Source organism: Pollachius pollachius (genome assembly GCF_949987615.1).
Source record: "Pollachius pollachius genome assembly, chromosome: 14".
NCBI classification, from domain to species: Eukaryota; Metazoa; Chordata; class Actinopteri; order Gadiformes; family Gadidae; genus Pollachius; species Pollachius pollachius.
Genome location: NC_136947.1, coordinates 5,757,470 through 5,784,428, shown reverse-complemented (window position 1 = coordinate 5,784,428; position 26,959 = coordinate 5,757,470). Strand labels below are relative to the sequence as shown.

General features: G+C 45.0%; 1 protein-coding gene across 1 annotated transcript; it reads left to right on the top strand.

The window, feature by feature from the left end:
- Positions 1-43: 43 nt before the first annotated feature.
- Positions 44-26,858, top strand: colec12 (collectin sub-family member 12). The gene is made up of 10 exons (XM_079750502.1): positions 44-403; positions 4,092-4,142; positions 15,689-15,811; positions 23,219-23,260; positions 23,444-24,487; positions 24,622-25,182; positions 25,354-25,496; positions 25,655-25,764; positions 25,918-26,060; positions 26,375-26,858. Exons 1-10 carry the CDS (start codon positions 397-399, stop codon positions 26,392-26,394), a joined length of 2,244 nt encoding a protein of 747 aa, XP_079606628.1. The 5' UTR covers positions 44-396; the 3' UTR covers positions 26,395-26,858.
- The last annotated feature ends 101 nt before the right edge of the window (positions 26,859-26,959 follow it).

Genomic DNA, 26,959 nt, shown 5'->3' with positions numbered 1-26,959 from the left:
ATGGGCTCCGGTTACAACTGCTGGTACCACTGTTGCAGACAAACCCTCACATCAGCACTTTGCAAGGCATTTTGCTTGGAGAAAAGGGGCACACCTTTTATTTGCAACCTCAAATTTCCTAACCAATCATTTTAACTTTGAACATCATTCTAAGTCCTCCCCCGGCTTCGGAAGTGCAACCTTGTGGCTACCTGTTGCGGCAGAAACTTCTGCAACACAAAAGCTGCGGAGGGAGTGCTGAAACCTTTGCAAGCTGTTATCGGAACCTCAATCCCTGCGGATAAAGGGGTCATCAACAGAACCAGAGGCGTTACAACTATGTGCTAAACGAAATGCACATTGCAGAGCAGTGGATGTAACTACAAACATCAAGTCCGCGACCTTCTGTGAAGCACAATGAAAGGTAGGTCATTCAAAAACGTTTTGTACCCGGCCTATCATGTGTTGAGTTCAAACGGCAAACTAGTGAGGAATAACTTATGATTGGTGTGTATTCTTTGTTTTATTTTCTTGAGTTCTGCACTTATGTGCTACTATTGAGCATTCTCCGACCGAACACGAGGAATGCGTAGGCTACAACTTTCCTGCCACATCTGGACCCCATCAGGCGCTCCTGCAGGGGACTGGCTCTGGGGATTGTTTTGCATCTGGCCGCGGCAGCACCTCAAACCCTGACTAAACGTGTATCTTTAGAATGAAACGACGGGAATGTTTTAAATATAGCACAAACAACGACAAAATGTTTTTAAAATTTATAAATAAAACAGTTGTACAATCACAAGTAGGGCTATTGGAGAGACAAATTCAATGATTGGAACTTTTTGTTACAGGGCTGTAACTGAGGTTATATGAATCTAATGTCAGGGAATATAGTGTCAGAAAGTGCAATTATTAACCATGGAAAATAACTGAATATGTTGTCTGTTTTAAAAAGGAAATCTTCTGCAAATAAAGATATAGCCTATTTCTGTGGATTTTAGGCTTATCTTATTAAATAGTACATCAAAAAAATTATAAACGCTTTTGTGGTTCTGGGAAGGCGCTGGAATCTAGCGTTTGACAATAATAACCCTTTTTTCGACTTCTCAGCATGATGGCGAGAGAAATATGCACAGCGTCCTCCTCACATCCAGCAGTTCAAATATGTATTGTTGTTTCCTGATGTACAGCACAGGCTGGAACCACTCATGTCAGGGGTTTTGTGTGTGTGTGTGTGTGTGTTCATCTTCTGGGGCCCTTGTTACTGCCTTCCACAGTCTTCTTTGTCCTCTGATTCACCTCACGCTAACACCGACTGTGATCCGTTGGGTTAGCTGAAGGTTGAAACAATATATGTTTATTTTGAAACCTCAAAAACCTCCATCTATGACTCTGAGTCAGGACAATAAGTCCACCACATGTTGATCTGAGCAACGAAGGAAAGTTTGTTGCAGCTGCAGGAATGCACGCCAAACAGACGTTATTTTGTAAGTGTGAATGTTTCTCAGGTAAGCAGATGATCTTGAACAAACTCTCTCAACAGCGGTACAGAGATCGCCCATCTACTATTTTGTAACCAAACGACTCCTGGCTTTTCATTGTTTGGAACAGCGTAAGGTATTATGAAAGGAGACAGGGCTGTTTTTAGACATGGAACTGCATTCTTCGCGTGTCTCAAAGCCAGATGTTACTGGTCACAAATAGTCTGTAGTCTGAGGGTCTGCGTACAGGGGGGGAAAACAAAGTGTCCTCACTGCCAATGTGGATCACATGTTCGTTTGCTCTTGGCTACATGTGTCTTTGGGGGCTCGGGCCTTTTGGAGATGGAGGATAAAGTCATTGCTTCCTGTGGGTCTGTTTCCTGCCAGCGGCGTGGTCATACCAGAACAAATGAGCTTCCAGTGCCGGCAGTGCCAGAGTTTATTAAGTCCTGAGTAGATCAGCTTTCTGGGGAAATATTAGACTTACTATTATTTGAAGATTGCAGTGGAAAGAATTCTCTCTAAAAGTCGCGAATGAATACTTCATGCTGAACTTAAAGATGTTTTTTCTCTATAATATCTCTTATTAGTGTGTTGTTATAGAGCAGCTATTAATTTAAGTAATTTTTGTTTTCAAACAAAACAATCACTCGGAATGGAGGAGGATTGGGATGACTTGACATCATCAATCATTCAGTACTCCCCTTGATTGTAGTATACTACAATACTACAAGAGGGCCACCCAGCCATTTTTGTTGTTGTCATGTTCCACTCGATAGATAATCTTACTGTTTGTGCAAGAAAAGTACTCTTGTACCTCCAACCATAGAGGTGGGTCAAGTGCTTCATGACTTTGTGTACTTAAAGGAAGGATATTAGAAAATGTCTGGTTCTGAGAAGGAACAGCTTGGGGTATTAAGGCAAAGCCAAGCAGACTGGAAATGTAAGCACAGGTCACCCGCTTAGAATACCAACCACATTTGATAAACATCATCAAAACCCAGGACCTCACTGTGTGTAGTTACTATAATTAAAAGGTTGTGTTGGGCCTGCCATGGGAAACGTCAAGATGTTTTCCAAAACGGAAAATAGACAAGAATAGACCAACAATGATTTTCTCCTATAGTCAGTCAGACAGTGGCAACAACAAATGTGTAAATGTAAATCTATGCGTATAAGATGTGTCAGGTATCGGTCCATGGAGCGAGAAGAATAAGGACAAGACAGGAAGAACAACAAAGACAAGGAGAAAAAATAGGGGAAACTTTAAGTATCCAAAGCATGTAACGGAAATGGATAGCCCTCTATCGGTAATCCGTACCTCTCTCTCGCCTCTCGCTGCTAAACCCACGTGACTAAAACAGATATCACGCACGCACGCCCGGACGTCCTGCCTTCTCTTCTGTCAATACACACACACCTCGAAGCATCCCGCACCAGGTGCTCTGTTGTTGGATGAGCGGGTCTAGGAACGAGGTTCCTGCCGTGGTTACACAGCGTGTACGGCGTCTTCTTGGATCATTCCCAGTGGGATGTGTTTGCTATAGGAGCCTGGAGCCACCTTCACCTCTGCTGGTCCCGCCCAGCACCTAGTGCCTCACGGTTCTGGTCTTTGATCAGGCCGCAAGATGTCCTCAGAACCCATTGTGGGATTAAACTCAAACTCTGTTCCCATCCATTTATTTGAGTCTCCCAGGCCTTCGTTAAGATACTGTTTGCGATGGCAAACAGTGTTGGCACAACTACAATGGCACAACTCAACACAATGACCTAGATTTCCCCCCCCCAAAATAGCTGGACCTGTTCCGAGAGTGCTCAGTGTATCATTAGTGTTGCGACATCGTGTAATACAATATTTATGCAGAATTTAGTCAACAGCCTTGAGTCAAAGGCTAATAGCATCCTTGAGAAATAGGAAATAATTTGGCTTTATAATATTTCACTGTGATACATTGTCAACAAAGGCAACAAGAGGGGCCAATGAGTTAACCAGCTGCCTGAGCCAAAATGTCTTTACTACCAACTGCCTTGGCAGTTACATGTGTGACAAAGTCATCTAGTTCCCTCCTGTAGGATGTTGTCTCCCTTTGGGTGTGTATATGTGTAGGGCACATATCCACATTTTTCCTGTAATGAGGCGGTTTTTCTCTCTCATCTCTCTACACCTCTTGGTCTGTCTCACACTTTTTTCTCCGGGGCATATGGCGTTTCTTTATTTGTTCTGGCCAGGACCAACGACGACAATGTTCCCGGGCGTACATTCCCACGAGTACGCTGGCCACATGAAAGGACTGGTGGGAAAGGGAACCCCAGAGAGAAAGACGTTCAAAGGAACAGGAGATGGGGCGAAGGGGACAGCCAGAGAGGGACATAGACCTTGGATTTGGTGTTCTGGGGTTTTACGGTTGTACAGACGGTGTTGACTGCAATGACCTATACCGACCATCTTACCGACTGTCAGGAAGTTGATAAGATGAAATTCCCAAACGATTTATGGTCGGGACTGCACTTTTTGTAAATGATAGCAGTTATTGTTATTATTCAGCAATTTTAAGGTGGTCTATCAATAGCCACAACCATTGTGTTTCTTGACGTTTCTGAACTGTCTTTGTGTTTTTTCCCTTCCTATAGACGACTTTGCTGATGAGGAGGAGGTCCATTCCTTTGGGTACAAGAGGTTTGGTGAGTACTGGGCTGATAAGCACATTCCAAAAGTACTCTTCTAATAGTGCATGATGATTCTACATTTTTGACGGACCATTTCCTCGGACTCTCATGCACTTATAAACACCTTACAAGTCGTCCTCGCTTCCACGAAAACCGCTCTTTAGGATTATTTATATTGGACGCTGCTTCCCATGTTATTCTGCGGTAATAAAACGCCGGTGGAGCGGAGGCAGAGAGAGGAACGCCACAGCTTCCTGGGTGTTCCTGACCAGCGGAGCAACATCCAGCGCATATCAACCTCCTCTTATTATTTTATGCTGACCATAAGCATTCAACCTCCTAAAACTAAACGTCAGAAAAGAGCTGTCAGCAAAGGTCGTTTTCTGTAAAATTCCCCAACGAGTATTTGAATATTCTCCTTTTTTTCTCTTTGTTATGCTTGGGTTAAGAAAAGCATACCAACCCACATGCATAGCTTCGTTGTAGTCGTGCTTTAGTGTCCACTACCTAAACATACATATATATATGTGTCCCAAAAGGGCGGCTTATGTTACAAAAGAGAGGGGGGGGGGGGGGGGGGGGGTAGCTGGCTCTCACGGTGGTGTTCGCTGAGGTTTCCAAAAGTGTTGAGTTCTCATCCCATGATTGCGCACATCAGTCATATCAGTAAGTGCGACAGCTTGGCTGCTTCATGTTGAGCGTGGCCAGGATCGTTTTACACATGTGTTAAACCCTTTAAAGGTGGGGCCAACACCTCTGTGACCTGCTCTGGGGTGAGTGGTAACGATGGGCAGCCTCACATCTCGAACTGGGAGCTGTTCAGTGGAGCCACATTCCTCCTCTGTCGCCAACCGGGTGGCTTTGCCAGGGCGTTTGGGGTTAGAACAGAACAGAGTGGAGACGGTGGGGGTGGAGGTAGGTGGAAACCCGCCAGAGGATTTTCTCATAGTGGTGTCTCATGCACTGAGTCTGTGTCTTTACTGCTGACACCAGGCTCCTCGACAAGTCTGAAATGCTTTAACTGTCAGATGGTATTGAGGACCAATCAGATCCATTTCATTTGGTGAAAGGTATGGACTTAACAAGGTTTCTCCATGTAGAGCATAGGGCTCCTTTCAATGGTTCTATACGTACAGAACAAGTTTTTTTCTTTGAGAGAACACAGGACCTTTAAATGGTTCTAGATGTGCAAATCAAGGTTGTCTCTTTCAGATATAAAAAGAAATGGTTCTAGATGTACAAATGGTTCTAGACGTACAAAACAAGGTTTTCTTCTTTGAGAGAATGCAGCACCTTTCAATGGTTGTAGAGGTACAAAATGAGATTCATTTAGGTCAGATGTTCTCCAAGTTTCTCCTCTGTCACTCGAACTACAATATCAATACAGGATACACAGTAGCAGTGGGCCCCTATCACGAGAGCCATCGTTTGAGGCCACGGTTCCATCCCGTCGGCGAAGTTGGGATATGCGCCATTGCCTAGCGTCAACAGAGTGCTGAATGGCCTGCTAACTTCCCCCCCGTAGAGTTGGAAGAGAAGGCACAGAGGCTGGAGACTTTAGGGTTCAAAGATCTGGAGGTCATAGGACATCTTTTATACCACAGAGGAAACGGCCAGACCTGGAAGGTTGCTGTCCCGCCTCTCTGTGGCTCACGCAGAACATTTACCCAGGCAAAGATGTGCTGCTCTTTTGACCTCATCCATAGAAACAAAGATAGATGAACAGAGTGAGAGACAGTGATAAAGAACCTATGACAACTTGTATTGTATTGTGAGACTTAGGGTTAGGTGCAGCAATTGTGTTTTTCTTTAGGGGAATGCCGGGCTGGGTGGGTCTTGGGTTCCTTGTGGGAATCAATGCTGCTTCAGCAGAACCAAAGGAGACGGTATTTTGGGATTTGTGGTGGGCACTCTTCTAAAAATTGGAGAAACAGCCCCTAAAAATACAATCTCAAATTAGTTTATGTGTGTGTGTGTGTGTGTACTGGGTGGAAGGGCTGGTGTGTGTCGAATGAGGGAGAGAGGAGAAGTAAATGTACTCTGCATGTGCTGTTTCAACCCGTTTCTAAAATGACCCTCAATGTCACTCAAGGGCCCTTAACCATTTACATAAGCTATCTGCGCCATGACGCCAGAGTTGTATAATACATCTCTCTCCAGTGAGCCGGTCTCCGACTGAGCCTTATAGTAAGTGGTGGGGCCAGGTTGGGGTTGGGAGTAGGAGGGGGGCCGTCGTAAGTCGATCATAGATGTTTATAAATTTGAGGTGTACATCTCTGAGTGTATTCATTCCATTACTTCAGTGGCCATTTACCCTTGGCTTACATATCATCTCCTCCCTCTTCTTCTTATTTACGTGTTCCCCGGATGCATTCGGGAAAACGTTTACCGACAGCGTTACTTTCAGCCAAGGTGCTTCAACATTCTTGGGCCGATTATTGTGGGCAAAGCAGCAAGTGGTTTTAATTTATGTTTGCGGGGGTGGTGGAGGTTGGTGGTGGGTTATTAGCAGAAAACAATGTTCTCCCTCCCTCCCTCCCTCCCTCCCTCCCTCCCTTCCACCCTTGAGTCGGCATACTAACAGTGTGTATTCGTTCCTATTGAAATATTACCGGCCCGTGTTATAATAAAATGCAGAGTGTGAGGTGTGCGAGAGGAGGAGTGGACTCGCCAGGGAGGAGGCGGTACCAGTAAAAAGGCGACGCAACGAACGTTGGACCACGGCCGGCAGCAGTTTTATGAAACAATAATGGAAAAAACACTTAACCGCTTTACTTTATTGAGAAAAAAACATTTTATTACATCAACTCTATCGCCGGAGGATGGCATGGTGGCGATGTGATCGGTGAGATGGTTACTGGGTTATTCCAGACTTGACCACGGACAGGAAGACAGGCCTGGATGAGAACACAAATCACGGGACCCGTTGGTGGTGTTGGGGGGCCTAACATGAGGCCAACTGCGAGGGTTCTTGCTGAATGAGCGGGGGCTGGTTAGGGGGATGACCCTGACTAGGGGTCCTGAAAGGTCAGGCACAGGTCATCATAATGAACCCCTGCTCTTTTTAAGGGCTCATCTTTATTTAACCCATTGACATAATGTCAGCGATAGCGGCCAAAGTGCAAATGCGGTGAGAGACAGGTTAAGCTGAGATATGTTTAAGAGGTTTTCTTGGTGACTTGTTCAACGTCATTAATATATAAGTGTTCAAAACAGATGTTGTTTTGTTTCCTGCTGGTAATGCGCTTTTCAAGTTGCATTAGACAACATTATCTATGTGTAAAAAAGGAAAATCGGTTGTGTCCCTGATCCCTGTGTGTTGCTGCAGCAGGATGCGGCTCTGAAAGACAGACCGCTTTGCGGCTTGAATCAGCCCCCCTGTCAATCAGGAGTTTGTTATGACTGTGTGAGTTTCGCCATCTCCTAGCAGACACCAAACCGAAATCGTGTGGCGTCTTAAGAGACCTGTTGGCCCGTGACCATAATGGCCGCCTACGTTCATCTGCAAGGACAGCAGGAGACCGACTGCACCGCTGTAGACAATGCACAGTGTAGACACTGTGACTGTGAATTTTCCATTTTCAAAATTCCTATTATAGGACAAACATGATGAGGCCATGCTGCTTGTGCTACAGCTTTGAAGCTCAAGTCTTTTGGGTCGGGGGACGTCCAAAGTCAACGTCTGTGTTTTCTCTCCTTGGAAAGGAGACAGAAGGAGGCAAAAGGGAAAGATGTCGATTTGACTTTGTTGCATGCTTCCTCCCCTTCATTTCAGCTCTGGCTTGATGCATCTTTGACTGTGATTATACTGGCTCCCAACCAGAGTTTGATCTGATATTATTTTTGCTTATGTCCCCCTATTAACATTTGAGGGGATATAGTGAAAAGGGCTGCATAAGACAAGTCTAGCAAAAATTGTTGGCCACAATGATCTTTTATTCCATTGACTTTGCACTTCAAGTGACCGTAAAGTGCATGTCTGGCCGTTTGTTTGCGCATTCCCATCTGCTGGAAAGGAAGCTCTCTATCACTACTTGAACCGGTTCCATAGGATTTAGCAAAGAATGGTTTCAGTCAACATATTTCTGTGGAGATATTTCTCGTTTTAATAAATCAATAGAAGTTTGACATTAGGCTAAAACTCTTCCAACGTCTATCGGCCTATCTTATACTCTCCAGCCAAATGGTGATTTTTGAGCAGGTAGTTGTCATGGCATCCAGCTCCACACAGACTGGATTTCATTGGCTCTGCTCGGCTGATAGGAGCTCGATAACGCGCAGGAACATATCGTCCAGTAAACCATGAGTCTTGCGAGATCTCACATCAGCAGTTCCAGTAAATTGGGAAGGAGCATGGCGGTGGGGATGTTGTTGCTTCAGGGAAGATCTTGACTGCCACCCAGAAGGCCAGACCACACTAAAACCAAGCAGAACAGATGGTGCTTGGAGCAAAGGAAGACATGTGTAAAGAGACTACGTACCTCTGCAGAGAACTCAACACTTGTGTTGCGGTTCTTGGTCTTCGCTGTGGTTCGGGGTCTCCATGCTCGTTTGATTAAGATATTAGAAAGCGACGCGGTACCACAGCTCTTTGTGTGTTAGCGTCGTTCATGCCGTTGTGGTGGAAGTTGGGTCGAGGGTTGAGTACTACTTGTTTGTTTTATTTCAGGAGGCGTTGCAAGAAAACGGCTGTGTGCGACCAAGATGACAAAGTTATGTAAGGCCGTGGTGAACTTTCAATAAGTCCTTCCTCAGATCTTCCAGCTCTGTACCTATCAGCAGAGCAAGCCCCCCGGCTTTCCGTACCCCACTTCTGGGCGGTGTTTTGTGGGGTTTTGTGTTTTACTTGAAATTACCTCATTGTAACATACCTCGGGTGTAACGCAAGTAGGAGGGTTCACGGGGTCACGCTGGTACGTTACGAAGGCCTATAAAACTTGTTGAAGGCATTGAGTGCATGTGAGCTTTGCGAGGGGAGATTAGTTCCCTGGGGTCTAAATTGGGGTAAGGGGTTGGCAGTGCCAAACCAAATTGAGATAACGAGTACTTTATGTTGTGAAAGATTCAACTTGTTTATGGTGTTGAAGGGATTCTGAGGTTAAAAGGGTCAGGCAGCTTTGGCTGAATTTCATCACTGATGTATTCTCAGACTGAATGACTTAAAAGCTTAGTTAAAGCAAAAACAACATTCATACGGCTTTTAGTTTAACTGTATTGTCATTACAGAGCATTACACTTGCTCCATGATCCTGGCGATCATCGTGTTTTGATTATACAGCTTACTCAAGTGTAATTTTAACACAATATTGGCTGTGTGCGTGTGCGTGTGAGACGTAGAGAGCCATGTGACTTGTTTATTAAAGGGAAAATACCTCCTTAATAATGCACATGCAGGTGCTACTTGAGTTCCAACTTTTACAGCCATGTCGGGCCTGGGAAAAACAAATCTCAATCAAAACACAGAAAGAAAATGAAGCGCCAGTAAAGACCCCCTTCTGCCTGCCAAATCACGGTGGAGCCGCAGTCGTTGTTTTCCTACCTTCATCTACAATCATGCTTTTCTATCTTTTTATTTTTGCTCGCTTTGGCTTTTTTCTTCTATAACCTGAGGCAGCAGGAGTGCATCAAAACTATTCAACGTGGAAACCTCACAAACCCTCAGCAGGTTTTTTTTGCGAGACCCACTCAAAGTGAGTCTGCATGTCAGCCCAGAACGGAACCTGCTGACTGGGACAAAAAAAAAGGCTGTTTTGATAGTGCAACCAATACCTTCCCCATTACAGTGGCTTTTGCTTTGTTTACACGGCACACTTTGCGTGCTTTCCCTCTTCATCGCAGGATTATTGAGCTGTTTGTCACATCCTGTCCCCCGACCTAAGCTAACACACATGCAGCGACCGGGAACGGCGCCAACCATCCCGACATGCGTTGGATCGGAGGGATTTCTATAATAGACCGTCCATTTTTTACTTTCTGCCTATTTTTAACCCTCTGTGTCGATCCCTTCTCAGATCACTTCACCTCCGGTTGAAACAGTCAATAGGAAGTGTGCTACAAGGCTTCAACAACCACTAGAACATTATGTCCAATCCATTGTCCTAGAGCCATTTTTTCATTTGTGTCGTCAAGGTGTAAAAGCACAATCCGAACCACGTTGTTATTGAATTCGCCAAGGTCTTTTGATTCACAATTTGTATCCTCTCGTGAACTAGTCTTAAGACCTTCTGTCTCCGTGTTCACTTATAAAGTTGGCAGCAGGCGGGACAAGCAGGTGTACGCCATTGTGAAAACAAACACATTTGGAATGCAGATGTGTGCAACGTTGGAACAGCACTAGCCGGAAAGGCTGATGAGGCTGATTCATCCCCAATCAAAGAAAGGCACACTTCATGGCACGCGTAGCCATCGCTGATTGTCTAAAAATATGGATGAATATTTGTGAAATCCCAGCACACAGTCCAGTTCACTTCACTTAGGAATGTCATTTGAAAACAAATCGAAAGTTATAATTGTTTCTGAAAAAATAAAGGCCTTGGCCCTCGAGGGAACTTTGTCCCATTGTTCATTGTATAACAGCAAAAGACAAATGGTTTGCTGTAAGATATGTATATGTAGATATTGAACATTGTTGCCATCATATATCAACAAACATATGAGCAAACATCATATTTTTAGTGTGTATTGAATACAGTTAAATATACAGTTAAATATACAAAAAAAAGTGTTCAAAACAGATGTTTTTCATTAAGCAAATGCAACATATGTACGACAATTGCAATGTTGCATAAAACATGCACGACCCATTGCTATTTCTAGAGATGCATAGCCCTTGTAGAAGTTGTAAACTCTTCCTTCCATCTAACCAACGTTGTTGAATATAAAGAGATGACAGAAAGCCAGAGAGATCTGCCCTTGCAGAGTCAGGCCATACTTCCTAGTATGGTGCCTATATAGCAGTCCTCATATTTGCATTGTATGTTATTTTTCCCTTAACTCAGCATTAATACATCCACTAATTCAACCACAACTCCCTTTTTTACGGACACTATGGAGAGGAAGCGTCCTACAAAGACGCCCATGGTATTATACTGCTGCTAATGGCCATTCTCGACATCGCCATCCTATTTGCCTTTTGAACGCCATGGCACGAACGGCCATGTGTATCCAGCGTTCTTCTCATGCGTCCTTTCATTCGGGCTCCAGCCTAACAAGAAACAGATGCAGCCAGAGGGCCCAGGGCCAATTTGAAGTGTCATAAACCTGTTTCAGAGAGATGGAGAGAAAAAAGAGAAGAGCAGTGGAGATGGAGGCTCTGGTATGCCGGGCTTGCTCAGCAAACGGAGGAGCCTAATAATGGCTTGGTAATTTGTCTCAGGTGTGAGTTCCCCCAACACCCCACCTACCCCCTGTTGAAGAGTGTTTACTAGTTAACATTCCGGTTTAAACTGTTTATTCCAGGGTACTTATTAGGAGGACTTCATGATGACCTCAGGGGAAACTGTTTCTTTCTTTCCCTTTGCTGTCCTTCTTTCCTTTTTTTAGCCGAGCAGTATGGCCTTCTCAGTGGGGCGGCCTCGATCTTGTTGTAAACCTGTGCGCTCGAGTTGTGTCACAAAACGGTGTAGTTAAAGTAACTGGGAGCTTTGTAATTAGTGGAGTGGAGGGGTTGAGATTTTATTTTTCAACCAAAATGAAAACACAATCTTATTATATAGGTTATATAGAGCTCCTCATACAACCAACCCCTCTAATTGGCTGCGGTAAATATTTGATTGATTGATTCATTGATGGATGTAGGCCTTTATTCGGTTGTTACTTTTCAATATTTGTTATAAAACTGTTTCTATAGTGAAGTTTTATTTCATGCTGGGTCTCTCCTCATGCATATTATTCTGAAAGCGTGTGTTGCTTCACCGGTGTGCGGTTGCAATTCTTTTGGTGTGCGGAACTAAATATATTTCCACCACAAGAGCCAAAGGTCCCAGAGTCTAGTATAGTGTTTGCTCAAACCATTGAGTCATCTTTGGTAAGAATAAAACTCAAGAATAAAAAAAGAGACATCGAACAACGTTCCTTTCTTAGCGTTGCATCCCGTGCGTTTTCACACAAAGCCGAGCGTGATGTCAGGGTTACTCCTGTGGTATCCTTGTTACTTCCACTGTATATACTGTAGCATTAACAGTCCATGCAATGGTTTTCTCGCACACAGAAGGCCCCGGTGTGCACAGACTCTCTTTGTGTTGCTTTGGAAATTTCCACTGCCAACCGACTCGCTGTGAGACTAAGCATGGCCGCTAGTCCCGCTGCAGGTACACGGAGCAAGGGAGGGAAACGGAGAGGAAACCGTGAGGAGGAATTTATGCTTTGACTCACTCACCAAGCCAAAATGAAATACAGCTGTGACATGCACCAAAGTGAGCTCTCTCAAATCCTATGTAGACTTTGGAAGTGTGGCCTTAACATATGAGTGCTTATTCAGTATCAGTGTTGAACTTTCTTTTTCTACTCTGGAAATAATTCACACCGTTATTTGTGCTTCTAGTGGTCTAGGTGTGGCTGTCATTTCGCCAGCGAAGACTCATTCACCAATAAACACGGAAAAAGATTTATTTTGAATGGTAACATAAGAGAGAATGTTTTGCATGATGAATCTTTGGCGTGAGCCCCGTCACGGAACCAGGACAACGTGTGGCCTTGGCATATCCTGCCAGGACTAGCAGGGGCGGAGCCTTCCCCTGGACCGGTAGACTGGGGCAGACCTGGTGGTGGTGGGGAGGAAGGGGGAGCAACGAACGAAAAACCTAAGCAGCAAAGAACATAGGTTAGGCTACTCTTTATAACGCAGGTGTAGGCAGGTGATTGGTGATTGGTAATTGGCAAACTGGTGCGTGTGATTTGAGTCCTCCTGGTAGAACTTGCTCTAAAGCTTACATTTCTTTAAGCACAAAGCCTAAACTGTTAACTCAACAGTGATGAAATCCAAAGAACAGCCGCCCAACATACCTGCAAACCTCTAATTAGGTTTGAGTTCACGATAATCCGTGAGTATCCCAGCGCCTTGATTGGGACCCCCCTGGTCTTGTTTTATAGGCTCAGGGCCGGGACTAGCTCAGCCCCACCGCCAAACACCACCCCCACTGCGTCGTATCACCCCCTAGTCCCTCATCATCACCGCAGAGCTTGGTCGAGCAGCGGTGTGTTTTGGGTTTGTTTAATGGTACACCATATACGTGTCGGAAGTGTATGCTCACACTGGGGTGGTCTTTACGCACACGCGGGGACAAGCATTCCCCCCTCATCTTAATTTACTCAATGCATGACGACGCAAAGACCGCGAGCGATGAGGTGGAGAGTGCTAGGGGATCTTCAACATGTATGGCATGTTGAAATGATGCCATTCTGTTGCCCTGGCTGACTACTTGTGGATGTTGGAGGTTGTTGCTCAAGTTAGAATAAAATAGTGTGTTCAAGTTTTAGCCTCACAGATGTGCAGGTGCTCAATCATCTTTAGTTATGAGCTACCTTTCACACGGCTCAAAGGAACGGTTGAAATACGTTCCTCGGGTGATCGCTGCCTCTGCTTTTCTGTCCGTGGGTTCAAGTCGTCCGAAGATGTGTTGTGCTGAGAATGCTGAAAGGTCCAAGCAGTGAGTTAGTTGTTGTGTTTCTCCGAAGCTCCAGTCCCCCCCATCTGTTAACTAACACTGACGCTTTCCTTAGTCCAAAGTGTTCTCCCAGCTACGCTGTTGACTTTAAATTGCCTTGAAGCGCTTGGAGCTCGCCTTGTTTACACGCTGGTCCTCAGGACGGCCTGCCAGGCGGGGCCACGGGGGGTCCCTCTCTGTCTAATACCCCCACTTGGGCTCACACTCAGGCCGGAGCCTTCGGCACACACTTCCATGTCTAGCAGGAGGGCCTCGTCTTGGCCCCGCAGTGCTGCTCAGGCCACAGTGTTTTGACAGATGTGTGGGTCCAAGGCCAAGAGGGCAATCTTCTCCCTCAATGGTCCAGCCCACCCCTTGACATGGAGGGATGGAGCCAAGACGCCTGTGGCTGGCAGATGCAGCCCCGGCAGGGAAACAACACTACCTTGAGGCTGGATAGCTGAACGAAATCTGCTTGCTACAGCCAGCCAACCAGGGGCCAGATTTGAGTTTCCCAAGAAGAAATTCTCAGGTTGCAAAATATTTTCCTTAGAGCCTTCCATTTTCTTAAGAATTTCTTGGAACTATTTCCTTAAGAAGAAGTTAATTCCATTCTTACAATCTTTTTTTAAGTGTTCGAAGGAAAAAAACTGATGTGATGAATATGTCGGTTCCCAAGACCCTTTTGCGAATCCAACCCAATTCCTATTATTTACTACAGCATTTTAAAGATAAAGGTAAGTCAGTTGAGTCCTAGACAGTATTCTGTCTGCTAGTGTAAAGCAGCAGGGCTGTTTCCGGAAATTATCAAGCACATCACCATCCTGTTTGCTTCTGAAAATAAACTCTAACAAACCTCAACCAAGAGTGAAACATTGTAATAATATTCACAGATACATATATATACAAATTGTGGCTACAGTTTATATATACAGTACGCATGTATAGAGGATCAGACATATCTGTATAAAGTAGCACTGTATAGAGATGTTTATCTACGTTGGACAAACAGCAAATACGTTTCTGGCAGTCTGGTTGCAGCTTTTGCAGACTTTGCAAATGTTCTTTTTAATTGTAATTGTTTACAGAGACTTACAGAGAAGTACTCTCTGTGTGCACACATATGGCAGAAAGGTTTCCCTTAATCATTTCATCAGCCGTAACCATCGCTGTGTTCTTTTTTTCCACGGCCTTTGACACCCAAATCTGAGGAAATCCTAGAGAATGATTACTGTATTGCCAACATTTCAAGACCATTTCTGACCATTTGGATAAGTGTTTTTTAACCCTTAAAAGCATACTGCAAAATTGCAATCATCAGCTTCCTGTCTGGTGTATGAAGAATGCTTTCAGAGTTTTGTAATTCAGGGATTTGTACACTTGGTATGTCCTTCCCAAACGTGGTAGCCAAAGGGCCCTAGGTCAGATTTCGCCAAGTTCCAACAAACCCCCTGACTTTATCTTTTAGCAACCACAGTGTTTGATTATGCATCCTACTGCGTTTAGTAATGCATCAACTGAGGTTAATGTTAGATAACATCATGAGAATGACAGAAAATGTTGCAATTTTGGTACTCCTTTGCATAGTTGTTGCTGCTGTTTTTTGGTTTATTTTGCTGCATGGCCAAAATATGTGCTGTAGCAAAATGTAGCTGGATCAAAACAGCTTGGGTTTCATTTCATACAAAGTCTCCTGTTTTCCCTTTTTCACAAGGGTAAATGTTTTCGATTGACACTCAACCACAGCCTTCTCTTTTTCAATCATGGTCAGAGTTCAGCCACAAAGTATGTCACTTCCCCATACATCCTGCTTGTCCCCTTTACATCTCAGTGTCGTCATCCTGTGGAATAAATGCTTTCGCCTGCCTGCCTTTGTGTTTCTCATTTCTGACCCAATGCTTTCTTCTTGTCTTGCAGGAATCCAAGAGGGTACAGAGTGCACCAAGTGTAAGAATGACTGGGCGTTGAGAGCAGCTATAGCCCTGCTCTACGTGCTGTGTGCCCTGCTCACCATAGCGGTGGCCGTGCTCGGATACAAAGGTAAGTCTTCGTTTGTGAATAGTCCCTCCGTGAACAAGGTTCATAATTCTTAAATCAGTAATTTTTTTCATTAACTGAATGTGTCTTATTGTAAGTGATTAGCATTGTGACAATATTGTCAGGAAATCAACTAGTGTTGAGTGGTCAATTGGATTGGTTTTGATTATATGCATAGCAATTTTGAGCAGTGATTCATATATGGCACATCATATTATACGGAAACTCAACTATTAAATACAATTTTATAGACTACCAGGAGTGGGGTTTGAACCCACAAGGTCAGATGTCCATTTGATGGTGATGACATAAAGTTACAGCCATCAAGGGACACACTTAGATTTTTCACATCATGGTAGGCAAGATCTAGGGCCCTATCTTGCATCCGGCGCAGTTGACTTTCTACAGTGACGCATGTGTCGTTGCTAGTTTGCAACTGGTGCAGAGCGTTGTTTTCCCTCCACCGCCACGCGCCTGTAAATTAGGGAATGATATTGCGCCCAAAGGGGCGGTTCGGCGAAAGGAGGCAGCGTGTTCTGGCGCAAACGTTCCCTGGTGCTATTTTGCAGTTTCAGAAAACAATTGCGCCACAAACCAGGAAATACCTAGTTTAAAGTCAGTGGCGCGTTGTTCAGATGCTATTTTAAGGGCGCATGCATAATGTTGCTTGTGCACCTCGCGCATACACTTTGCTTCTCTCATCTACCTAGCCACACATTCTTGGTAAATTATTTGGGAAAGAACAGCTGATACAGCAGTAATAAGTTGTACTTTTAATTCAATGCATCTGCAAACACCGTACAGCATACACATATTTTCTTGACACAGACATTGTGTGCAAGCCCATAACTTTTAGGATTGATGAGTATTTGATTGTGAGAAAACATCATTTTACCGCGAGTGAGTGTTACATGTGTGTGTATGTGTAAAAGAATGAATGGATGTGGGCGCGCGTGTGTGTATGTGTAAAAGAATGAATGGATGCGGGCGTGCGTGTGTGCGGCCATCTGAATCTGTCTCATCGGAGACTGCAGACGCGCTGTCAAAATATCAACCCGTCAGATTCAAATGTGCTCATGGCTCTTAAAGGGGATGGGAGATGGCACTCTCATTGGTTTATTGCACGCTACGCCCAAACCACACCTACGGGTGATAAGGCTACTTCAGACCAACCCTTTTTAGATTTGCGCCGGGCGCAAGAGTCATTTATGCTCCGGTAAAATATCAACATCGCCATAGAACCGCCCATAAAGCTACTTGCGCTTGGTGCTTCTCACTTGCGTTTCAGACCATTAAAATAGGGCCCCTAGTGACTTGAATTGTATTTGAGAAGCCACAGGTAGACAGACCGAGGTACAGAGGAGTGTTGGAGAGCTTGGGTAGGTTGAAGACCTAGCCAGGTTGCTGCATTAGGGATGAGCTGCAGACTTGCTTGGTCTTCTGGATGAGGAACAGTTGTATCCTCCTGATTTTGTGAAGTATCACTCGCAGGAGTGGGTAGTCACAGAGATGTTGGCAGTGAAGGGTCATCCAGGCTCACTCCCAGGTTTCTAGCCGCCCCAGCTGCAGACACCACATTGTTCTCAATATTGATGGAGAGTATGTCAATGGTTGATTTGCACTGCCACCTAGGTTACAAACATTGAAAAATACAGAGTTCTGTGTCTACATAGCTGTGTGAATGAATGCCAGAACCTAGTGACTTGGTGGACAGAGAGAAGGGATGGACCCCCGAACAGAAGCCATAGAAAACCAGCAGTAAGAATACATGGTTAAGACAACTTGATTGCATATGTCATTTACAAACTCAGTATAACAGCAGCATGAACCAACATATATATAGTTTAAACACAAATACAGGAAGTTATAAGTTTACCAGGAGTGGGGTTCGAACCCACGAGGACAAATGTCCATTGGATCTTAAGTCCAACGCCTTAACCACTCGGCCATCCTGGTGATGAAATCTGATGATGGTCATCAAGGCACACATTTTGCCTTTTTTACATCCTGTTAGGCTAATTCATTTGTGTATCATCTGCATAGCTGTGTCAGGAAAAGGTGCATGAATGATTGTCTCTGGTGACTGATCTGCCTTCCATCCAGACTGGTGATGGGCTTGAAGGTTGTTCTGTTGGACCTATGTCAATTTAGAAATTGTCCAGTCTGACATCTTAACACAAAGATAAAAGGTACAATTATACCAGGAGTGGGGTTCGAACCCACGAGAACACATGTCCATTGGATCTTAAGTCCAACGCCTTAACCACTCGGCCATCCTGGTTGTATTTTAGCAATATTGTCTTCACATTAAAATTTGAAGCATAACTTTATGACGTCCTCAGGTATTAAAGGGGACATATCATACCACCAGGGGTGAGTGTGATTAGTCATTACAAGCCGTTTTCAAAATGTGCAGCATTGTGACATCACAGGTGGGCGTGTCCACCTAGATGTGTGACGGATAGATGAGCAGTGTTTGCTACAGTCTACTGGGTAGGCTGGTAGACTGATCTATCCAGCACACATCTAGATGGACACGCCCACCTGTGATGTCACAATGCTGCACATTTTCAAACCTGCTTGTAATGGCTAATCACACTCACACCTGGTGGTATGATATGTCCCCTTTAACATGATTTTCAAAGTCAAAGTTAGCGTATTTGTTTTGGTAATATACCAGGAGTTGTGTTTTAACCCAAAATTTTGCATGAAATCATTGGTACATGCTTCTCTGAGATCTTGCCAGAGCAGTGTTGTATCGGAAAGTTTAAATACTACCAGGAGTGGGGTTTGAACCCACGAGGATATACATCCATTGGATCTTAAGTCCAACGCCTTAAACCCTCGGCCATCCTGGTTCTACAGTACTCAGATTATTTCAATTTTAAAACAAGAAATAGTTGAAGAATAATTTTAAAACATTTAGGATTAAATGATCAGAGATTATTATGATTTTAAACAACTGCAACTTAACTACTTAAATTGGTTTGAAACCACTGGAGTAATAGCCTAGTAGGGTTTGAACCCACAAGGTACATGTCCATTTGAACAAAAGTAATATGCCTTAACCACTATGCCATCCTGGGGGTGTGTGGTTTTTGAAACAGGAAGCAGTATGATTCCCTGTTGTGCCCAGTATTAATTGTAATTCTACCCTCATCATGTACATTCGAGGCTTCACTACTCAGACATCCTGGTTTTAAGCTAGACAGATATGATAGTAATGAAAGCAATTCATGGCTTTGATATAGAAGGACTAGCATGCAAGCCAATCTCTTATGCAAAATAGTCGCATACAACACTAGTATCAAATTGAATAGTACATTCCACAGGCCAGTGTAAAGCTACGTTATGTTTGAAAGATTGAAGTCTACCAGGAGTGGGGTTCGAACCCACGAGGATATACATCCATTGGATCTTAAGTCCAACGCCTTAACCACTCGGCCATCCTGGTGATATGTTACAATTTAGCCATCTAGGATTATTTTTTTTAATGTTTTAATAAATATTTGTGAATCCAATAAATCTCCTCTAATTAAAAGGGTTCTGTACAGTACTATATCTTCTTTAAATATGATCTAAAATCCACCCAGTGAAGAATGCACATACAAAAGATGCAAAAAGTTCAGTGTGTTACAAAGGTTATAAATATCATCACATCTATTCTATTTATTCCCAACACTATGTCTCTGTGCTTTAACCTCAGCAATACTCTTTAGTCACTTGGCATTGCCTACAACTGGGGATGGGGAGTGCTATTGTTGCACAACCTGGCTCTAGTGGCTCATCTTTTCAGATCAATCTCAGTCCAAAGCCAGCAATGTTCTGTTGCTGAAAGCATCCACTGCCCAATTATCATGGGGAAAACAACCCTTAGAAGACTCAAGGCAGACCTTTAGGTTTTAGGTATGTTTACGAATTATAGCAACTGCAATTCAACTACCTAAATTGAGTTGAAACCAGTTCCTATTTATACAACTAAAAACTCTATAAACTCTACCAGGAGTGGGGTTCAAACCCACGAGGACATTCATCCATTGGAACTTAAGTCCAATGCCTTAACCACTCGGCCATCCTGGTGATGACAATTGACTATGGTCATCAAGCAAGCCGTTTTCACATCATGGTAGTCGACTTCAGTTGTGTGTCATCTGCATAGCTGTGTTAGGAAGAGCTATGTGATTGAATGTCTCTGTTGAGTGGCCTGCCTTGAATCCAGACTTGTGATTGGTGTGAAGTTTGCTATGGTGGACCTTTGTCAATTAAGGATATGGAGGTAAAAGTCTACCAGGAGTGGGGTTCGAACGCACGAGGACACGTGTCCATAAGAACTCAAGTCCAACGCCTTCCAACCAATCCGCCATCCTGGTTTTAAATCATATAAATTATCTTCATATTAAAACTTGAAGCATAACTTCATCATGATTTTCAAACCCTTACAGTGAGCATCCAGATTTGTGAATCCAATATCTCTCATCTTATTCATAGGGTTCTGTACAGTTCTTTAACTTCTTTAAATATGAACTAAGATCTATCTGGTGAACAATGCAAGAAAAAAGTTTGGTGTGTTATAAAAAGCAGCATATATATACTACATATTCCGCCCACCACGATGTCTCTGTGCCCTTTGCTCATCTTTACTCTTCAGTCGCTTGACATTGCCTTTAAGTCAGCCATAGGGATAGGGAAGCTATGTTGTCTCTTCCAACATAGCTTCTAGTAGCTCACCTTTCATATCAATCTCAGTCCCAAGCCTTCCTGACACAAGTCAACGATGTTGCATTGCTGCACTGTTAACCTAGATATTATTAAATCTGTGTTTGAACACAAAGATATGAAGTTAATTGTCTATCAGGAGTGTGTTTCGAACCCAAAAGGACAAACATCCATTATATCTTAAGTCCAATGCCTTAACCGCTCAGCCATCCTGGTGATATTTTGTGTTCATCAAGGGACAAATACTTAATAGTTTACACTTACAGTGAAGAAAAAAAGATACAAAGGGTTCAGTGTGTTGAATAAAGGCTATAAATATCGTCACATCTATACTATATATTCCTCACACTAGCTTCCCACAAGCTCCCACTAAGATGTCTCTGTGCCCTTACCACATCACTACTCTTTGGCCACTTGACATTGGGGATAGGGAGTGCGCTGTTTGCACAACATTGCTCTAGTTGCACATCTTTCATCCTTTCAGACCCATCTCAGATCCGGTCGTAAGCCGTCTTGACCCAAGGTAGCAAATATTATCACAGAGAACATCACCCCTTGAATACATGCTGCGTATTACCCAACCCTAAACAGCCCTAAACAAATCATAATAAATCATCCAGCCAGAGAGCCAGATTATTAGCCAGATGGAGACAAAAGAAAAACAGTACAACCTCCAAGGACAAGTAAAAACAGGTAGAAAGTTAAAAATGAATACATTTCTGGTCACTGTTGTGGTTGTGGGTGCTCTGGCTAGGTTTGAAGTGAGCCAATGTGATTCTGATGGTTTGGGCTATAATGTCTCCCAGATGATCATGCGGGGACCACCTTGGCTTAACAACCTGCGGGCAACTTTATGGCTTATTGGCCATTTGTCATCTCATGAACCACAGGGTGGACTCACAACTGGACTAAGGTGTCCAGGAGGGAGACTTTACTATGCAGCAAACCAACGCAGGGTGCAAAATACAGCAGTCTTCTCGCTCATCTGCCTTTATAGGCTGGAGCAGTGCATTTACATCCACCACTGCACAACTCATGTCTATTCTGGCTCGCTGTGTGTGTCTTTGGGGTGTGTTTCTGCATGTGTGTGTTAGTGTGTGTGTGTGTGTGTGTGTGTGTGTGTGTGTGTGTGTGTGTGTGTGTGTGTGTGTGTGTGTGTGTGTGTGTGTGTGTGTGTGTATGTGCTCATGTGCGTTTGAGTGTGTTGGAATGCACGTAGAGGATGTAATCTGCAAGACCTCAGAACCACCTTTAAACTCTGTTTGGTTCCCAGGTCTTTGGCTCATAACAAGGGCACAGCCAATAAATCCTGATACTGACCACATGAGTAATGCAGACTGGAACACTACTGTGTATTGTGTAATGTGTGACTTTCCAATAGAGGGAGCAGATGGAACTGCTGAGCTGGAAAATGAAACAGAAAATATAAGGGAGGAAAAAAAACAGTTTGCAGAGGAGTGGCTGGTGGCACGAGAGTTGAGGTTAGGGCTGAGGAACACTGAGTAGAAGATATCTGCAGAGACACGTACTCCCAATTTTTCAATGAAGCCATGCAAAGGGTAAAAGGAGTGGGACCGGAGAGCAAGGGAGTGGGACTAACAAAGTATATTATCCCACTAACTGAAGGTTGTTTATTTGTGAATGTGCATCCGATTGTGGTTGAACAGATAAGAGAGAGAGGGATAAAGAGAGGCTGATATAGTGATAGAGAAAAGGGAGATAGAGTGGGAGGGAGAGAGACATGTCAGATGAGTTGTGTACACAGAGCATCAGACAAGGGTGGTAGAGAAGGAGGGATAGAAAGTGTGTATGATTGTGGTGGTGGAAAGACTGTGTGTGTGTTGGTGTGTCTGTGTGTGTGTGTGTATGTGTGTGTGTGTGTGTGTGTGTGTGTGTGTGTGTGTGTGTGCGTGTGTTTGTGTATTGGGGGGTGGAGGTTAGCTTGTTTTTTTTAAAGCTAACCTCCAAGCGTGCTTCTGGCCCTCAGAGTTGACCAAAGACCTTTTGAATTCCTCTCTGGTGTTTTTGTTGTGCAGAGAGCATGCTATTGTTTTCTGTTCACCACTTCTTGAATGACAACAACGGGGGCCTCAGAGGGGCCTCCAGTACTGTTGCTCAGCCAAACATGGAACTTCAGCACCCAGATGTAGGGAGAGGAAAATAGAACTGCTGTACTACAGCCAGAGTTTGGTTTTAGTGTCAACAACTATGAACAATGATCATCTGCTCAATGGGGCGGGGAAAAGGGAGTATTTATGCACACACTCCGGCAGAAAATTAAGATTGTGCAACTTTTTAACGATTTAACACCGCTGAACAACGGTTAAGATTGTGCAGACAAAAGACACTTTCGTGACCTCTAGTGGTGAAAAGCAATCATTACAAAATATTCTCGACCAAATAATTATGGTCATTAGGGAAGTTTGATGAAATATATATATTTTTTTGACTTTGTGTGTTATTTTTTGTGTATTTTAATGTACTCTACTGAAATCACAAATAGCCATGCTTTGGCAGGCAGGTCAGTTTGGTCAGTGTTGAAAATAAAAAACATTTGGGTGAAATGCAACCAAATTCAAGCAAACCAAAATGAGATTATAGCAAAGGATGTTTTTCTATTCTTTTAGATTGAAGTTGGTTCATGCTGACCAATCCTCTCTTTCATTAATCATTCTCGCGCACATTGTTTTTCAGTGGTGCAGAGGATGGATGACGTTACGCTACAAAACTCTGCAGGTAAGATCTGAAGACCTTAACCACCAGTATGAGCCCCAGTGAGAGAAAAGTAATCTGCCTTTTTCTCTTTCTCTGTCTTAAGCAGAACCAAAATCGACCCGTGAGACATTCATAGAGGAAACATCGTGGTTGCGTACTACATGTTTGATTCAATCACATCATGTCGGGGCGCTGTCCTTTCAGAGCACCACGTCAGCGAGAAATCGGCCAACGCCACCAGTGCCATTCAGACCTTCCAGTCCAACCTTCAGACCCTACAGAGCCAGCTGCACGACATCGCCCAGCGGGCCGGCGCCAACCAGGCCCTGCTGGACGAGCTCCAGGAGACGGGCGAGGACACGCAGAGGGGCCACGTGTCCCTGCAGGGCGTCGTCGACGGCAACGCGGCGTCCCTGCTCCGGGTCAACCAGACGCTGTCCTCCTACAGCAGCACCATTGAGGACCTGCAGACGGACACGGCCTGGCTGCAGTCGGCGCTCCAGGGCCAGGCCAGGGACCAGGGCGAGGCGGCGGTGGGCATCAACGCCCTGAACATCACCCAGGCCCAGCAGCGCGGCCTGCTCAGCAACCTGCAGAAGACTGTGGAGGCCACGGGGCAGGCCGTGCAGAAGCTGAAGAACGACTACCAGGGCCTGCAGCAGACGGCCAGGCAGACGCAGGCGGACTCTGTCTGGCTGAAGGAGAAAGTCCAGAACCTCCACGTGGTGGCGGCCAACAACTCGGCGCAGTCCCGCTCCAACGGAGAGGCCTTGGAGGACATGGGCTCCCAGCTGGGCTCGCTGGCGCTGCAGATTCAGAACACGTCTTCGGTGACAGAGGGACACGACCAGAGCCTCCGCGAGCTGATGGACCGCCAGCGGGACCACGACAACGCCACCTCGGCGCAGTTCGACGGCTTGGAGGCGCGGCTGGACCGACAGGAGAGCGGCATGAACCGCGTGACCGGGAACGTGAGCTTCGCCTCGCAGCTCCTGGGAGCCATCAGCACCGACCTCAACGGCCTGCGGACCTGCGCGGAGACGGTGGCCCACCACGCAGACCTGCTGCTGGCCCTGAACGGGAGCGTGAGCGAGGCCAAGGCGGACAGCGTGGGGCTGCGGACCCAGCAGGACGAACTGGCCGCCCGGCTGGACCAAGAGGTCAGCAACCTGTCGCTGGTGATGGAGGAAATGAAGCTGGTGGACAGCAAGCACTCGAAGATCATCACCAACTTCACCATCATGCAGGGTAAGAACGGGAGAACGTCCTGGGCCAGGAGTCGGTGGAGTCTCACCATGTCTGTCTCAAAAGTTGGTCTGCATTATAAGTATCATTTTTGTCAAATAATAAATAAAGAGGACATCTGTTGTTATGTCATCTAGGTCCCCCAGGTCCGAAAGGCCCCAGAGGTGACAGGGGGCCGCAGGGCCCGGTGGGCACGTCGGGACAGAAGGGTGAGAGAGGGGACAAAGGCATGACGGGCGGCCCGGGACCTGAAGGACTAAAGGGTGCTGCCGGACCATCAGGGGTGCCGGGTTCTAAGGGAGCGACCGGGGACCGGGGCGTCCCCGGAGCCAAAGGGTCCCGGGGATCGTCAGGTCGGCCAGGCCCTGCGGGGGAGAAGGGGGAGTCCGGCACTCCGGGGGCTAACGGCTGGGAAGGACAGAAGGGGATGCCGGGATCACAAGGGCCTCAGGGGCCGCGAGGACCTTTCGGGGCTCCTGGGTCAGAGGGACCTCCCGGGCCCGTCGGCCCCCCTGGTATGCCGGGGCCACCGGGGCGTCCGGCGGATCCCCCTGTGCAACCCCAACCCCCGCCCGCTGTACACCCACACACTCCCCAGCAGGACAAACCCCCTCCACCCTCCAAGCCGGTCCCAGAACCAGAGACCCCCCTGGTGTCCCACCAGGTGCAGCCCCCTGCTGACCCCACCGTGGTACCTGGTGAGTGAGACCATTACAAATCATACACCACTGGTATGGGCATTATTGGGTGAATGGGATAATCAAATTCTGTTCTGCATGTATTATCAAGGTGCAGTTTGAGTAACGTTGTTTTTTTTTTTACATATGTATGCATGTATACATTTATATTTGTACATTTGTACGTTTCAGGCTGCCCTCTTGAATGGATTTCCTTTGGAGACAGCTGCTACTACTTCTCCTCTGGGGCTCAGAAGTTCAATTTTGACGAAACCAAGATTTTCTGTACCAACATGTCATCCTCTATGGTCATGATCAACAGCAATGAGGAGCAGGTACAATAAAGCTGACCAGCCCAATGACATTACCCAGTTATTGTCTTTTCCTACTGGTGAAAACATATCGATTTTAAAACATTCAAATAAGAAGGATATGTTGACTTCAATTGGGTTTCGTGACAAATGATTTCATTAAAAGGTTCTGTTCTTTTCAGGAATGGATAAAAAAGCAGATTGCCAGAAAGGGCTACTTCTGGCTTGGCTTGACAGACTTGGAGACGGAGAACGTGTGGAAGTGGGTCGATGGGACCCTACCCGTTTTCACGTGAGTACCCTCACCTGGGCGTGAACTCAGCTCAATGCAACTCAACCAATTCACTAGTAAGTCACTTAGCAAACAAGACTAAGCTTTTTTTCTACAGAGTGGATTTTAGAAGTGACGATCTCAAGTATTTTTCTCTGGTGGTTTTGGTTCCAGGAAGTGGAAACCTGGCCAGCCTGACAACTGGGCCCACGGCCACGAGGAGGGAGAAGATTGCGCAGGGCTCATCCAAGGGGCCTACTGGAACGACTTCTTCTGCACGGACCGCATCGGCTTAATCTGTGAACAGCCTTCCAGCTGTCAGTAGGCTTTTAGTGAAGATTACATCGCCTTGCTTTTTCCATTTTTCCCATCGATTCGAGCTGTTGATAGATTGGCTGATTCCAGTGTGGTATTGCATACTTTTAAAGTTACAACAGTCATTTTTCCAATATTCCATTTTCGTATGGGGTTTTGTTTATTTTACCTTATTTAAGTTTCATAGCCCTGATAAACAATTGCCTCATTCTATCATATCATTCTGTCATTGTATCACTAGTATTTTCTTATTTATGTGCCTATGAAAATGAACTAAATTCATTTTTTTTTGCTCTCTTCCTGCTTTTCTCCACAGTGGGGTTGGCTGTCTTATAGCATCGTTCTGTCTTTCGGAAAAGCTGAAGAGGAGGACAAGCAGGGATGATGAAGGACTGCAAGAGATATTTTAGATTACTAGAGGACGCTGATAAAGTACCCGTCAGCCTGTTCCAGCGTCACGGGGATGGGGACAGGGCTGTATATCACTGTTTGGAAGACAATTTGCTCTGTAAAGTCAAAGTGCAGAAATCCACTTGTACTGATACAATATTTGTACTAAAGATTGAATGAGAATGTAGTCCTTTGATTCGGTGTTGCTTAATCAATTACGGTGAAGCCGCTGTTGTATAGTTGATTGTGTAAATAATACTTAACTAAAAGGTGCGGTGTCATCAATGGAATATCATATTTTAACTTGTTAAAGTTTTACTTGTTTACTTTATTCTCAGTATTTTGTTGATTACACCTATTTTGTTAATAAAGCATCACTATTTTTGTAATGGTTCAGATATAGTCCACATATTGATGTGTTCAAAATAAAAATAAACAAGAATGAAAAATATCTTGCTCCCATCTTTTAACCAACGTGTCAAGCGTCCAATGTATGTGCAGAAAGCTAATA

Coding starts and splice junctions, on each gene's coding strand:
- colec12 (XM_079750502.1), top strand. Junction 4,143..15,688: donor CTTTGGGTACAAGAGGTTTG/GTGAGTACTGGG, acceptor CTTGTCTTGCAG/GAATCCAAGAGGGTACAGAG. Junction 26,061..26,374: donor CTGTGAACAGCCTTCCAGCT/GTCAGTAGGCTT, acceptor TTTTCTCCACAG/TGGGGTTGGCTGTCTTATAG.